This window comes from Garra rufa, chromosome 20, assembly GCF_049309525.1.
Source record: "Garra rufa chromosome 20, GarRuf1.0, whole genome shotgun sequence".
Classification (NCBI taxonomy): Eukaryota; Metazoa; Chordata; class Actinopteri; order Cypriniformes; family Cyprinidae; genus Garra; species Garra rufa.
Genome location: NC_133380.1, coordinates 14,984,652 through 14,998,758, shown reverse-complemented (window position 1 = coordinate 14,998,758; position 14,107 = coordinate 14,984,652). Strand labels below are relative to the sequence as shown.

At 36.6% G+C, this 14,107-nt stretch overlaps 1 protein-coding gene across 1 annotated transcript; it reads right to left on the bottom strand.

Annotated features, from left to right (window-relative positions):
* Nucleotides 1-272: 272 nt before the first annotated feature.
* lactbl1b (lactamase, beta-like 1b) lies at nt 273-13,625 on the bottom strand. Its single transcript, XM_073826085.1, has 8 exons — nt 13,458-13,625; nt 13,185-13,267; nt 11,561-11,711; nt 9,601-9,704; nt 8,721-8,878; nt 5,958-6,205; nt 1,894-1,999; nt 273-1,717 (listed from the first exon to the last, which is right to left on the bottom strand). The coding sequence occupies exons 2-8, from the start codon at nt 13,218-13,220 to the stop codon at nt 739-741; spliced, it is 1,782 nt and encodes a 593-aa protein (XP_073682186.1). The 5' UTR covers nt 13,221-13,267; nt 13,458-13,625; the 3' UTR covers nt 273-738.
* Nucleotides 13,626-14,107: the final 482 nt, after the last annotated feature.

Sequence of the window (14,107 nt, the reverse complement as noted above, 5' to 3'; positions counted from 1 at the left end):
TGTCTTGTGGACTATATGGGGACTATATCTTTTATGTAAAATATCTTACTCAGGACATAAATAAAATTCTCTCTTATTTTGTTAAAATTATTCACATTTTCACAGATTCTGCAAGCGTTTCTCAAACTGGCGCATACCACTGTATGGCTTTACAACATTAAAATTTACAATCAAAATGACTGTGACAGTCTTTTTTAATCTTTTTCAGAAAACTCTAACACAGTTTCATTGAACTTTTGATAGAACAGGACTTAAAACAAGACTTATTTTGCATAAAAGACCATTAGAGCACTGGAAACTGAATTTAATTCTTTATATCCAGTTGCAAAAGCATAGAAAATAAAAATGTGACAGTGATTTAGCAAGATCAATAAACCCAGTGAGGTCTCCATAAGAGCCCCTTATTCGAATAATGTTATTTTGTTTGACAGAACACATGGATCATTCATAATGTTACATCCAGGCAATAGCGTTAATAGTTTATGTATGATGCTAACTGTACAAAAGGGTTTTTATGTACAATGGGAAGTGAATATGAAAATATAAGGACATCTATATATACAAGGATATGAACGCATGTCAAAAACAGGATATGCTGAAATTTCTTCACAGGGTAAACAAGCTATTACAGAAAAATCAATGACAGTGGTAACCATGCTCTGTGATCATTTCATTCAATCACTCATGTATAAACCCCCAGTGTCTCTAAACACAGTTTTTCCAGTAAGCATTTCATCCTCAGTTGGAGAACGTAGGTCTGCGGGATATTCTAATCACATTATAAGTGTTGAGTCCTGGAGCGTCGAATCCAGGAGAAACGCCTCTCTTATCAAAGACATAAAAGTTAAACAGCTGCCCGTCTTGGGCTTCGAGAGACACGGACGCGGTGTTGACGCGCAGCACACAAGGATATTCTTTCTCGAAGACGACTCTAAAGACTCGGTCCACTAGGTAATTCAATTTTATGGTCCGGTACCGCTCAGGGATGAGATCCTCAATTTGAGGTCCAAACTGCTGCATGATCAAGACACCATCTGGTCCTGCTTTAATCTCGTAAAAAGTGATGTTGCCATAAGTGTAAAAGCCCACGTAAGGTGCAGGATTGGGGGGAGGAATAAGCTTCCGCTTGGCCTCCCTAAAGGCCCTCTCCATTGCGGGAATGATATACGAGTAGGCCTTTGACACCATTTCCTGATTCTGCGGCCGCGTGCCTGCCATTAGCACCACCAGTCCTAGTTTAAGCCGAGGCACCAGAGAGAATGTAGCGGAGTAGCCGTCAAGATCCCCATCTTTTCGTAGCACCTCATATCCCATCTGTTCGTTCACTTCCCATGGCGTTCCAGTGCGGTTAGCGAAGTAGTCTTTGTTGCAGCGGAACAGAGGGGTTAGCATAATTTTTAAAGTGTCGGGCTCCAATAGCTTGCGGTGATAGGCTCCCAGTAACATCATTGATAATTTAGCCATGTCAGCAGCTGTTGAATACATCTGGCCCGAGGGGCGGTACCAACCCAAGTCATAAAGAGGCGCCGCTTGGCCACTGGCATACACACCTACAGCCATTTGGCTTTGAATACCAGGATTGATGTCGAACCCTGTGTCCTCCATTCCCAACCTTCCCAGGATGTTATCCGTGATCCATCGCTGGTAATTGATACCCACAACCCTCTCAGAAAGGATATGAGCGAGCAAAGAGAATGCCAAATTGCTGTAGTGACATCTATCAGAGAAAATCGAAGAGAACAGTATGTTATGTCCTTGTTCTACCTCCAAGGAGTGTTATTAAGAGACAACAGATAAGTTATTATCATTATAGTCATGGTCCATAACCTTTCTACAAAGAAACAGCAATTCAGATGACACAAAATGAGTTAAACTAATGTGGCAGAAATTTACTTGGTGCCTGGATCAGCGACGAGCACATCGTCTTGCAGGAGGTTGATTGCAGCCTTGGTCTTTCCTTTCCACAGCAAGTTAGTTCCACGAAGTCTTCGAGGTAGACCTGCAAATAATACAATATTGTGAATAATGCATAATTGAAACACTTTAAAAAAAACTATTTGCTTCAATCAAATGAACAATTAGAGCCTAAACGTGAACAAAAACTTTCAGAACTCAAAACTTTCTCCACAGGATAAGACTGTTTTGACAAAAAGACAAAAATAGTTTGTCCTGTACATTCACGACAATAATTTTATTGAATAAGACTTCGGAATGAATTAATCATTCAAATTTGCCAAGTTACGGTAAGGAAATATCGATGAAGTATGATAAATGTAGCAGAGGCTCTGCAAAGAGGCTGTTATTGAAGGATTTATGACAAGTAAAACTAATATTGGACTCAAAAAGCTGTGGCTTGTCAGCAAATGAGCATTTTTACTAAAAATTTTTAAAGGCATAGTTCAACCAAAAATAAAAATTAATTATCATTAATTACTCACCCTCATGTCATTTCTAACACGTAAGACCTTTGTTCATCTTCGGAACACAAATTAAGATATTTTTGATGAAATCCGAGAGCTTTCTGACCCTGCATAGACAGCAACACAACTTGAACCATGTTCAAGGCCCATAAAGGTAGTAAGGACATCGATAAAATAGTCCATGTGACATTAGTGGTTCAATCGTAATGTTATGAAACTAAGAGCATACTTTTTGTGTGCAAAGAAAACTAAAATAACAAGCACCACAACACAGGCGAATGGTGCTGCTGACACAGGAATCGGCATTCTGATGTAGAACATCCATCTCTCTTAGTTCATCGTCTGACATGAGAGTGAGTAATTAATGACAGAATTCATTAATTCAATTCATTCTTAGGTGAACTATCCCTTTAAGGCACCGTATACTTCCAAGAACTAAGTTCTAGGAACTAGCCAGCATGGTGGTTCCAAGAGAACCAACTTCTCCCTTAGGCCGTTTTCTTGGTTGCATTCCCACAGGCAGCTGAAACTCTGAAGCAGCCGAGAAGCCTACGTCTTTATTCACAGCATTTACTCACATCAACGACTGGTGGATGGAGGGGCTGTTTTAGTTGTGTGTCGTGGGTTTCGTGATAGCGGAGTAAACACACAATGTACACGGTTAAGGGTGTGTTCACACTTGTCATGTTTGGTTCTGTTATTGCGGTTCATTTGAATAAGTGTGAACACTGCCATCCGAACCCAAACGGACCGAGACCGCTAAAAAGATGGGTTTCGGTCTGCTTCCAGACGAACTCTGGTGCGGATCAATTGAAATATGAATGCAACATGGACCAAAACAGGAAGTAATGGCAAGATGTAATGCTATGCGACATGTTTTCACGAAGGGAACAAGCGTTGTATCCAAAACAAAATGAGCAACGAGGAGGTAAAGTGCTTTTTATGAGCTCTTTGAGTTCGCAGGTGGTAAAATTCAAATCACATACAAGCAACTATGTGGACGCTTACTCCAGCAGATGGCATTAGGTGTAATCAACTTAAAGCAGCACTGAACAGACTGATCAGTGAATGGGTACTTTGATGTCATACAACCACAGCACCACTTTAGGTCGAACGCACGTTTTCCTTTTGTTTGGAGTGTTTGGTGAGTTCCATCACAAAATATTTGTCACTCAACCCGACCAATCAGGTTGTGAAAGCATCACTATGGCTTTAGGTTCAGTGTCTTTAGGTTCGCATTCAAAAATGCTAGTGTGAACGCTACGCAGACCAGGACCAAATGTATAATTTTCCTTTTTGGTCCGGAGCACATGAACCAGACTACAAGTGTGAACACACCCTAAAAGAGCACGAAAATCGGACTAAATCTCCTATGACAACTTGCAGTGTTACACTCGAGGCTGAGAAAAGAAGACAATGCTGCAGACAACAGGTAGCTAAATGCCGTTATATTTGTTTTTTCCATGTTCATGGTGTAAAGTTTTTATTCTGCTTTTTAAAAATGCTGGTTAGCTGGTGTTTCGTATATACTATATGTGTTTGGTCAAACAGTGTACGCTTATGTCACCGGTATTTCCTATAGAACTGTTTTAGACCCTACTCTGAAGTAAGAGCTAATTTAGTTCCTCCACACTGAGTTCCTAGAACTAAATACGTTCCAAGTTGCATCGGAAAGGTCATAACACTGTCCTTGTCCGTTGTTTTACAGTTGAAAAAAAATGAATGAGATGAAACAACAAACTAATGAAGACAGCAACAGCAATAGACTTTGAAGGATTAATTCACATCCAAAATAAAAATTTCCTGATAATTTACTCACCCCCAAGATGACCATATCGATATATTTCTTTCTTCAGTTGCAAAGAAAAATGGGGATCAATGGGTTGAAAGTCCAAATTGCAGTTTTAATGCAGTTTCAAAAGACTCTACACCAGGGGTCCCCAAACTTTTTTCTGAGCGGGCCACATAATTTATATAATTTTTTAATATTTTCTTTAATGGGGGGCCGGGTCGGTTTATAAAAGAAAATTCCATGGGCTGAACTGACTACTATTATTATTATTATTTTATTATGATTTTACCTGTATTTATTATACCTTTTAATGCTAGAATAGTTTTTTTTATTTTTTTATGCACCAGACAGACAAATGATCATTTCTTTTCAAAAGATATACAGGTGCTTCTCAGTAAATTAGAATGTCATGGAAAAGTTCATTTATTTCAGTAATTCAACTCAAATTGTAAAACTTGTCTATTAAATACATTTAATGCACACAGAGTGAAGTAGTTTAAGTCTTTGGTTCTTTTAATTGTGATGATTTGGCTCACATATAACAAAAATATATCTCTGGCATTGTTCAGAGGGCCGGTCCAAATGTGGGGGCGGGCCGCATTCGGCCCCCGGGCCTTAGTTTGGGGACCCCTGCTCTACACAATCCCAGTCGAGGAATAAGTGTTTTATCTAGTGAAACAATTTGTTATTTTCTTTAAAAAAAATGTGTATACTTTTTCACCACAAATGCTTGTCTTGCACTAGCTCTGTGATGCGCATTCAAGACTATGCTGGAAAGGTCACGCGTGGTTCTTCGTCTGATTACTTTGGTTCAAAAAGGTAGGATAGGGTGAAAAAAAAACTATCTCATTGTCTCCTCCAACTTCATATTGTTCAACATCCCTGTTTTACCTTTTTTTTGTAGTGCGTTTGACTTTCTTTGCACGTTCGATTTGTAAAACTGGGTCGGTACTTCTGCCTACGTCACGCGTGACCTTTTTAACATGACTATGTAATGCGTGAGGTTGGGCTAGTGCAAGACGAGTATTTGTAGTTGAAAAGTTTCTCTTTTTCTTTTATTTTTAATAAAATGACAGATCATTTCACAAGATAAGATAATCCTTGGTTGGGATTGAGTAGAGCCCTTTAAAGTTGCACTAAAATTTTTGTTTGAAAGTTCAAATCATTGGAACCCATAGAAGGCTACAATACAGTATGTTGAAAAATCCTTTTCTGAATTTCCATTGTGTTTTCTGAATTTCTTTGTGACTAAAAAAAAGAAACACATGCACATCTTGGATGACATGTGGCTGAGTAAATGATCAGAAATGTTTTATTCAGTGAACTTATCCTTTAACGCTGATGAGAGCTTTCAGCTTTCTACAATAAAGACTGTTTAATTTCTGCACTGAAAGAATTTAAATTTATATCAGCTTGTCATTTTATCCAGCCGGCTTACCAGCCACCAACAGTAATCACACACAATTATGCGAGGCGTATTTCACCGGTCACCACAGGTACATTACTTTCATTACTGTGAAATTGAAATAGAGATTAGTTTCTTGTTTTTAACTCTAAGCTCTTGAGTTCGTTCCACTAAATTGTCCGTGTTCACCACTAGCAATTGAGGTAAAACAGCTGGACCACCGCTGAGTTAAAAGAAACATTCGTTTTGACCTGCTGCTATGGTTATTACATGCTGTGAACAAACAACATTGCTTTTCCAATGCTCAGTCATTGTGCAATCACAGAAGCTTAAAACTTACCAGAAAGCTGGCTGGCCATTCTTCTTAATGTCACAGAGGACGATCGGATTTGAACCTCGCCGCTGTCAAGGAAGATCAGCCCATCAGTGACGTATTTCAGCTCCGAGTCTCTACTTTTGCCCAGGGGGTTTTTAATGGTGAAGTTGTCCACATATTTCTCCAATGGATCATCCAGAGAGCCCACCTTGCCATCTTCCCACAGTCGATACAGCATCAGGGTGGGAAAGATCTTGGATACGCTGGCAATCCTACAGAATGGGCAACAAAGATTTATATTCAAATGTGTTTAAAATAGGATTTTTATTATTTATAAAAATAATCAGGCTCTGAAAAAACAACAAGAGCTTTTGCATTTGGTGCTGTAAGTTCAGGAAAGAAATCGAATTATTAATCATGAAAATGCAATCAAATTGCCATTACATCATGTGAAATGTAATGCTATGTTGAATTTCGAGGAAAGTCATCATAACATCTTTACTCTATTTCCAGCTATCAATCAAGTTAAAGCAACAGTAAACCTGTTTAATTCACCTTTTTGCATTTTTCAATAAAAAATGCTGTATTAGGCTTCACATGTTCATGAAAAGGCATTTAACAATTCCTGACTTGTTTAGTCGTTTATAAAATGCTGCACTGATTGACTAGCCAACCCGGTGTGCGTCAGAACTTAACAGCGAGACTGGCCTTGAGTAGTTTATGAGCTCAATCTCAGCCTTTTGAACTATAAAATTGACATCTTAACAGTGTGCCCTCATAAATCATATATTCCTCTCTGCCATGTGAGCATAACACATCAACGCACCGCACAACTCAAAGATGGATTTTGTGAACACCCTTGACTTTGAAAATGTCGTAAAACCGTTCCATAATTCATTACAATAGTTTGAGTCTTGAAAACAATAGCTGGCTTGTGTACAAGATGAACTTTACAGCTAGAACTAGAGAACAGCAGCTCAGTAGCATCAACAGGACTTCTGAGAAAAGATTCTCAGAAAGCAGAGAATATGGCTTTATATTCTTAAGATCTGATAAAACCAGCAGCATCATCATCTGTATTCAAGAACAGACCATGTAGCTGCCAACCCTCAGGACCTTTAGAAATAATCTTTGGCCTTAAACAGCACAGCACTACAGTCCATGGAGAGGTTTTATAAGCTAAAAGGGAAATGTGTGTGACGTGAAAGCAAATTATGGAATATCTGTTTAAACCTTTTGCCTTGGTACATATTAACCTGTACAAATGTGATCTTGGCGTTAGGCTATATTTCAGAATAGAAATACAGTACGATCTCCCCCCTTTTATTTGAAAATATGCTTTCAGTGAAAATGTAAGGGTCTGAAACATTCACATAAACAAAAAGATGCAAAACTGTACATTCCTTGCTTCAGTGTGTGCTTCAAAATAGTGCTGGTATTCATATCCCTTTGCAACAGAGCAAACAAGCTTGCTTTTGTCCACTTTAAAAGTGCAACAACAATAATCCAATAATCTGTTGTGCTTGAAATGATAGCTCCACTCTATAATGTAAAATAAGCAAATTAGGAAAGTGGATTTGGACTGATTAAATCAGGCTATGCATATAATTGGGCTCTAACTGTGGAGCTGTGAGCTTCTTCAATGAAAAAGGGCAGCATAGCTCTTAGGTGATGATGCTTGAATGATTGCAGCTATATGGGTCCAAATCAAGGACCCTTAGGAAGGGGGATAAAGGGACACACAGACATTTAATTGACAATTTTGATGATGTTCCCTCTCTATGCCAGACTTTATTATATGAGGGTGATTAGTGTGCTTCCAGAGCAAACGAAAAGTTTGCTAGCTGCAAACTGAATTACATACAAACCCGAGAAGGTCTAGCAAAAATATAATTATTTATATAAACTACAATTTTATGTTTTACTTCGAAGAAAAAAACAATGCATTAAGAGGGGGGTGAAAACTTTTGGAATTTTAAGATCAGAGTATATTTAACTTATTTTGTCTTCTGGGGAACATGTAAGTATTTTCTGTAGCTGCTGAAGGGCAGTACTAAATGAAAAAAAAAAGATATTTAGTTACAAAATAAGAAAAATTAACATCATTCTGTTCAAAAGTTTACACCCCGGGCTCCAAATTATTTTTCCTTCTGAAGCATCAGTGAGCATTTGAACCATCTGTAATAGTTGCATATGAGTCTGTCAGTAGTCCTCAGTGTGAAAAGATGGATGTCAAAATCATACAATCATTGTTGGAAAGGGTTCAAATACACAAAATTGCTGAAAAACCAAATCATTTGTTTGACTTGAAGGACTTTTCTGAAGAACAGCGGGCAGTTTAAGTGTTCAGAACAAACAAGGAACTCATTAACAATTATGACTAAACACACACACACACACACACACACACACACACACACACACACACACACACAAACTGGATCATTCAGGTTACAACACAGTATTAGGAATCAAGTTTATGTAAAATGTAAAATTTAATTATTATAATCTTAATTCAAGAGATGAAGGATTATGAAAGTTGGTTTGATTGCTTCTGTTGTTGCTTTGGATAAACGTGTCTACTAAATGTAAATGTAAATTAAGAACAGTAATCAAATGTAATCAGTTACATTAATACAGTAATTTAAAGTGTTAGACTACTAATTACATTTCCAAAGTAACCTTCCCAACACTGGTAATGCATATATACTAATTTATCCATTAACATAATACATAAATATATATTTAACATACATAATATATGGTAATGCCATATATGTGGCTTACCTGTAAATGGTGTATTCATTTGGTGACGCAGAATTAGGATCACTGCCATTTCTCTTGCCGAAGTTTCCTGTCCACAGTACTGAGTCATTGTAGGTAACAATAGCTGACAATGAGGGCAGGCTGATGGGGTTGACGCTATTGCGCAAGAGTGCGTCAACCTAGACAAATAACAATACATTATTACATCAATTAATATAGCAGCAACAATTCCTGACATACATAAAATGTGACTGGTGTAATGTGCTCCATATTAAAATAAACTACCATTCAAAAGACTGGGGTCAGTAAGATTTTGAATGTTTTTGTCTCTTATGCTCATCAAGGCTAAAAACAGCAGTAATATTGTGAAATAGTATTACAATATGAAATAACTATTCATCAATGTAATATTATTTATAATGTAATTTATTTCTGTGATGGTAAAGCTAAATTTTCAACAGCCATTACTCCAGTTTTCAGTGTCACATGATTTTTCATAAATCATTCTAATATGCTGATTTGGTGCTTAAGTAACATTGGCTCGACCAATGGTATGTGTTTGGGGTGGAGCAATGGCTGATAGTAGCACAGAAATTACATATTTCACCATAGTAAAAAAAGTCAGATTTTATTATTCAAAGTACTTATTCTATGAGCCAACACTCTCAAATGAATTATATTTTTTAATCATGTTTTCGTCTAAATATTGTATCAAGAATCATTGTGTGGCTCTCTTATATTCATAATTCACACTGTACATTGATTACCACAGCTGACAATTTAATTTGATTTCATGCAACAGATTTTTAAGATGCTGTCACAAATGCCTCCAGCAGCAGTAAATGATTTTTTACTACTGTATTCAAGAGCAATGAAGGCATTTCAATCTTCACTTGCTTACTTTCTCAAGCGCCTCCTTCAAAGAGGGGATGGGGTGTTCAAGAGGTGTGGGCTCTGGGAAGCGAGGGCACATTCTCACCAATTTAGATCTATCCCCTCCATTTTCTTTTTAAGAAAGGGCACAAAGTCATACACATATACAAACATAATCATGAGCTCAAACAGTGAATTAAAACCATTATGGATTCATTTTGAATACACATACAAATAATAAGCTTCACTTAAACTTCCATAACAGTATGAATATTACTAGAGACAAACATTTGACCATGCATTAACAGATTTCGGCATTGTTTTGGCTAAAAATATAGGTGGTGAATATATTAGTAATGAGTTGAATTCACTGAGAACTACACACTAAGACCTCTACACACATCAAATGACTAAAGGAATTATGCAAACCAGGCAATGGACACAAAATTGGTGCTCAATGCAAATAGCATGCAGCAATTATCCATCTTGCAGCTAGGCCAGTTCTGAGTGTCAGGTTGTTGATGATGAGGCACACTGGCATACCTAATAAGACCTGGCTTATTATAGACTGTGTTTGCATTTAAAAGGACGACAATGATCAGTGTGATTTTAGAATTATTTATATACTATTGTAGTTTTCATTACTATTTTGAATTGCATTTATTTAGAGTTTATTTTCATTTTAGTTTATTTTTTAGCCATTTTTGTTTTGTGCTTTCATCTTTTTTTATATTATTATTTTTTATTTATTTTTATTTCAGTTTTAGCTCTAGCTTACCATGTAGTAATTTTAATGCTTCAATTTAAATGTTACAATTTTAGTTTCTAATTTCCATTTAGCTTAAAGAAGACCTATTATGCCCCTTTTTACAATATGTAATATAAGTCTTAGGTGTCTGTAAAGTTTCAGCTTAAAATAGCACACAGATCATTTATTATATCATTCTGAAAATGCCTATTTTTAGTGGAAGCAGAAACACAGTGCTTTCGTGCATGTAACTTTGAATGCAAATGAGCTGCTGCTCCCTGCCCCTTTTTCCAGAATAAAGCGGTGACTTTTACAGCTCATACCTCAGATATTCTGCCAAAAAACATCTGTTTGCTTTTGATTGTCATGTCTATTGCATGTAAATCATGCATTTTAAAGCCATATCAGTTTAAACTGCTGATATAGGGTTTTACTGATATAGGGTTTTCTTCAACCCATATAATGGTTTAATGTAATGTTTACATTTTCACGTCTTTAAAATAGTCAATCAAGTTTATATATATATATATATATATATATATATATATATATATATATAGTATATCATATTTAAAGAATCTGCTGTCACAAGAAATATCAGAACTAAACTAAGTTCTCTTTCGTGTCTTGTTGCACTTAAACTGTTAAATGCACACAGGTTTATGTTTACAAACACACATGAGTTACAAAAACAGTCCTTTTTTTATAATCTAATATTTATAATTTTATTTAAGCTTTATTTCAATTAACAAAAATGCTAATAGATTTATTTTAGGAACGATAATAACGATACACACTGGATCGGCACTTTACTTCATTTACATAATGCCTGGGTAAACTTAATTGTGGTTTAGTGAGTTCACCTCATTACGTAATGGTCTATATATTAACCAGCACAAAGCTTTATATACCATATGTAACTCCACTGCAAGATAACCTAGAAAAGAATACAGTCTTTCTTCTTTAGCATTCTAAGTCAATCCCGTCTCAGAGACAGCAGACATGCAGGTCTGACACCAAAACAGAGATTTATTTTATTTACTTTTTTTTTTTTTTTTACAAATTTTGTTATAAAGTTATACATATTTATTAGGAAGAATTTACAAAACTGTGAAAGAGATTTAATTCTGTTTTCTTCAAAAGGTTAAAAGTGTGACTTAAGGTTTTCACAAGGAAGGAGTCTTGTTGTCATAGCAGGGTAAAGGTTAGTTAACACATGACCTGTGGACAACTCACTCACCTAGCACTAATTTGGGCAGCTGGTATTGCCAAATGAAGCAAGAAGTCATGATGATGGACAGCAGCAAGAAAAACACCAGGCCCAGTTGGGTCCATTTCACCTTCATCTTGCTGGTTTTGGTTAACCCGTCTATGGCAAGTGGTGGCGTCGGCTATTAAAATAAAAAAAAACACGGATAAAAATATAAATGATTTAAAGGAGAAATTCATTTCCAAAATGAAAATTTCCTGATAATTTAGTCACCCCCATGTCATCCAAAATGTTCATGTCTTTCTTTCTTTAGTCAAGAAGAAATTAAGGTTTTAAGTAAATATATATATTTTTTTCATATAGTGGACTTCAATGGCCAATGGGTTGAAGTTGGTTCAAATTTCAGTTTCAATGCAGCTTCAAAGGGCACTACTCAATCCTAGCCGAAGAATAAGGGTCTTACTAAACAATTGAAAAATACAAAAGTCTTTTTATTAACCACAAATGGCCATTAGCAGAAAAATATATATAAAACCGTAAACATCCAAAGGACGTAACTTAGAATTCGCACAAACCCAGGCAGGTGCTGGTCTTTCAAAAGCTCAATGCATAAAATATGACGAGGTATAATTGCTCTCAGCTTCAAAGTTATAATGATTTGCAACTGTCGCTTTGTCGAGGCAAGCAGAGATGTCGCTCCACTCAACTGGGAAGGAACTGGTCGTTTTTTTTCTCTCTACCAACCTCTGTTGCGAATTTGCACAAACTGCATTGCAATTAATGTGTGTGCGATATGACACTTTTTGATTTTGATTTGGACAATTAAAAGGTCTTCGCAATCTGCTTTTGAAGAAATATATTTTGTGCTACAGCGCACATTCTGGCGTCTCCGTCTCAATATACTGTACAACTTGGCATACATTCACATCAAATGATAACTCAGCGGCAGAGTTCCAGTCACACATCTAGGGGAGTAATTTCCAATGGGGACACGCTTTTCAAAATCCCGTTTGTGCCCTCCCACATTCAAATGGTTTTGTTAAAGTAATCTCTTGTATTGTAGAATGCACGCTCAGCGCCGCCGAAAGTTTCTAGCTATCGTTAAAATGAAACCGAAAGTAAAACGCGTACACGCATTCAAAAGCAATTTAAATACCCCACGTTTAGAGAGCGACTCCCCAATGTGCGCAAATTAGACTACATAAAATATCTAGGCTGTTATTAGTATGTGGGCTATAATAAGTTGTGTATTTGTCTATAGCTCTGTATCACGCCCTTTACAAAAGAGGTAAAAGAAGTTGGAGGAGAGTTTTTTGTCCTATTCTACCTTTTTTAACCAAAGTACACAGACAAACAACTAACTTTTCCAACATGATTACTCAATTCATGAAGAAAATGTCTGATCGTTTCTCTAAATAAGAGAACACAAACAAGGCTGCAATTTGTACTTTCAACCCGTTGGTCACCATTAAAGTCCAATATATGGAGAAAAATCCTGGTTTTCCTCAAAAAACTTAATTTCTTCACAGCTGAAGAAAGAAAGACATGAACATCTTGGATGACATGGGGGTGAGTAAATTATCAGAAGCTTTTCATTCTGGAAGTGAACTTCTTTAAAAATAGGAAAACGGTAATAATTTTCAACAGCCATTACACCGTCTTCAGTGTCACATGATCCTTCAGAAATCATTCTAATATGCTGATTTGTATCCCAATGCAGTCAATCAAAATTCCACACTGAAAAACACAAATAAATAAGAAACTGAAGCACATCGGGTCTGAGTCATTCAAAATATAAATTAATGACTGCAAGAAAAATCCAAAGAAAACTGATCAAGTTTGCCAAGGAGAACAAATTATGATGGGAACCAAGTAGTTGCTGACTAAATCTCTTTACTACAATAATACGTAATATAAAGACACTCACCAGATATATATATATATCTATAATTCAACTAGCTGTCCCAGTCCAAATTGTGCATATTCCATATGGAATTCCTCCTCTTCTAAAGTTGTAAACACCCATTTTATCATAGTTTAACCTTAGGTACCACTGGGTAGACACAGATCTAACTCATGCCATTGCCACACTAAGTGTGGCATTATCCTGGCCGCCAGATTCCCTATGACAATTCAATTTCCTCTCCCACCACAGCGCCTGACCTGACATCATAATCCCAAGATTTATCCCTCTAAACCCCATCAGACCAGGGCGGTTCTTTATCCTAATCCCTGCAAATCGATTCACTTGGCTGCTGCTTCCCGCTTTTAGCGCATGTGCATCGTTTCCCTGATCCAAACTACCAGACTTCCCACGTAGGGACAATAAAACATAAAATCTCTTGAAACATTTTGTCACAAGATGACAAGACATGACAGACTTCATTTTGCATTTAATTACATAAAGTGAACATCGACTACAAGGGACACAAGGATATATGTACTGTTTTTTGAATTTGGGTCACATATTGGTTAAGCTTAACCTCATTCAAGTCACTCATTTGGAAGATATTCTCCAACACAAATCTAAAAAGATTTGCAGGTGCTAAATCTACACTACTGCACTACACTCATCCA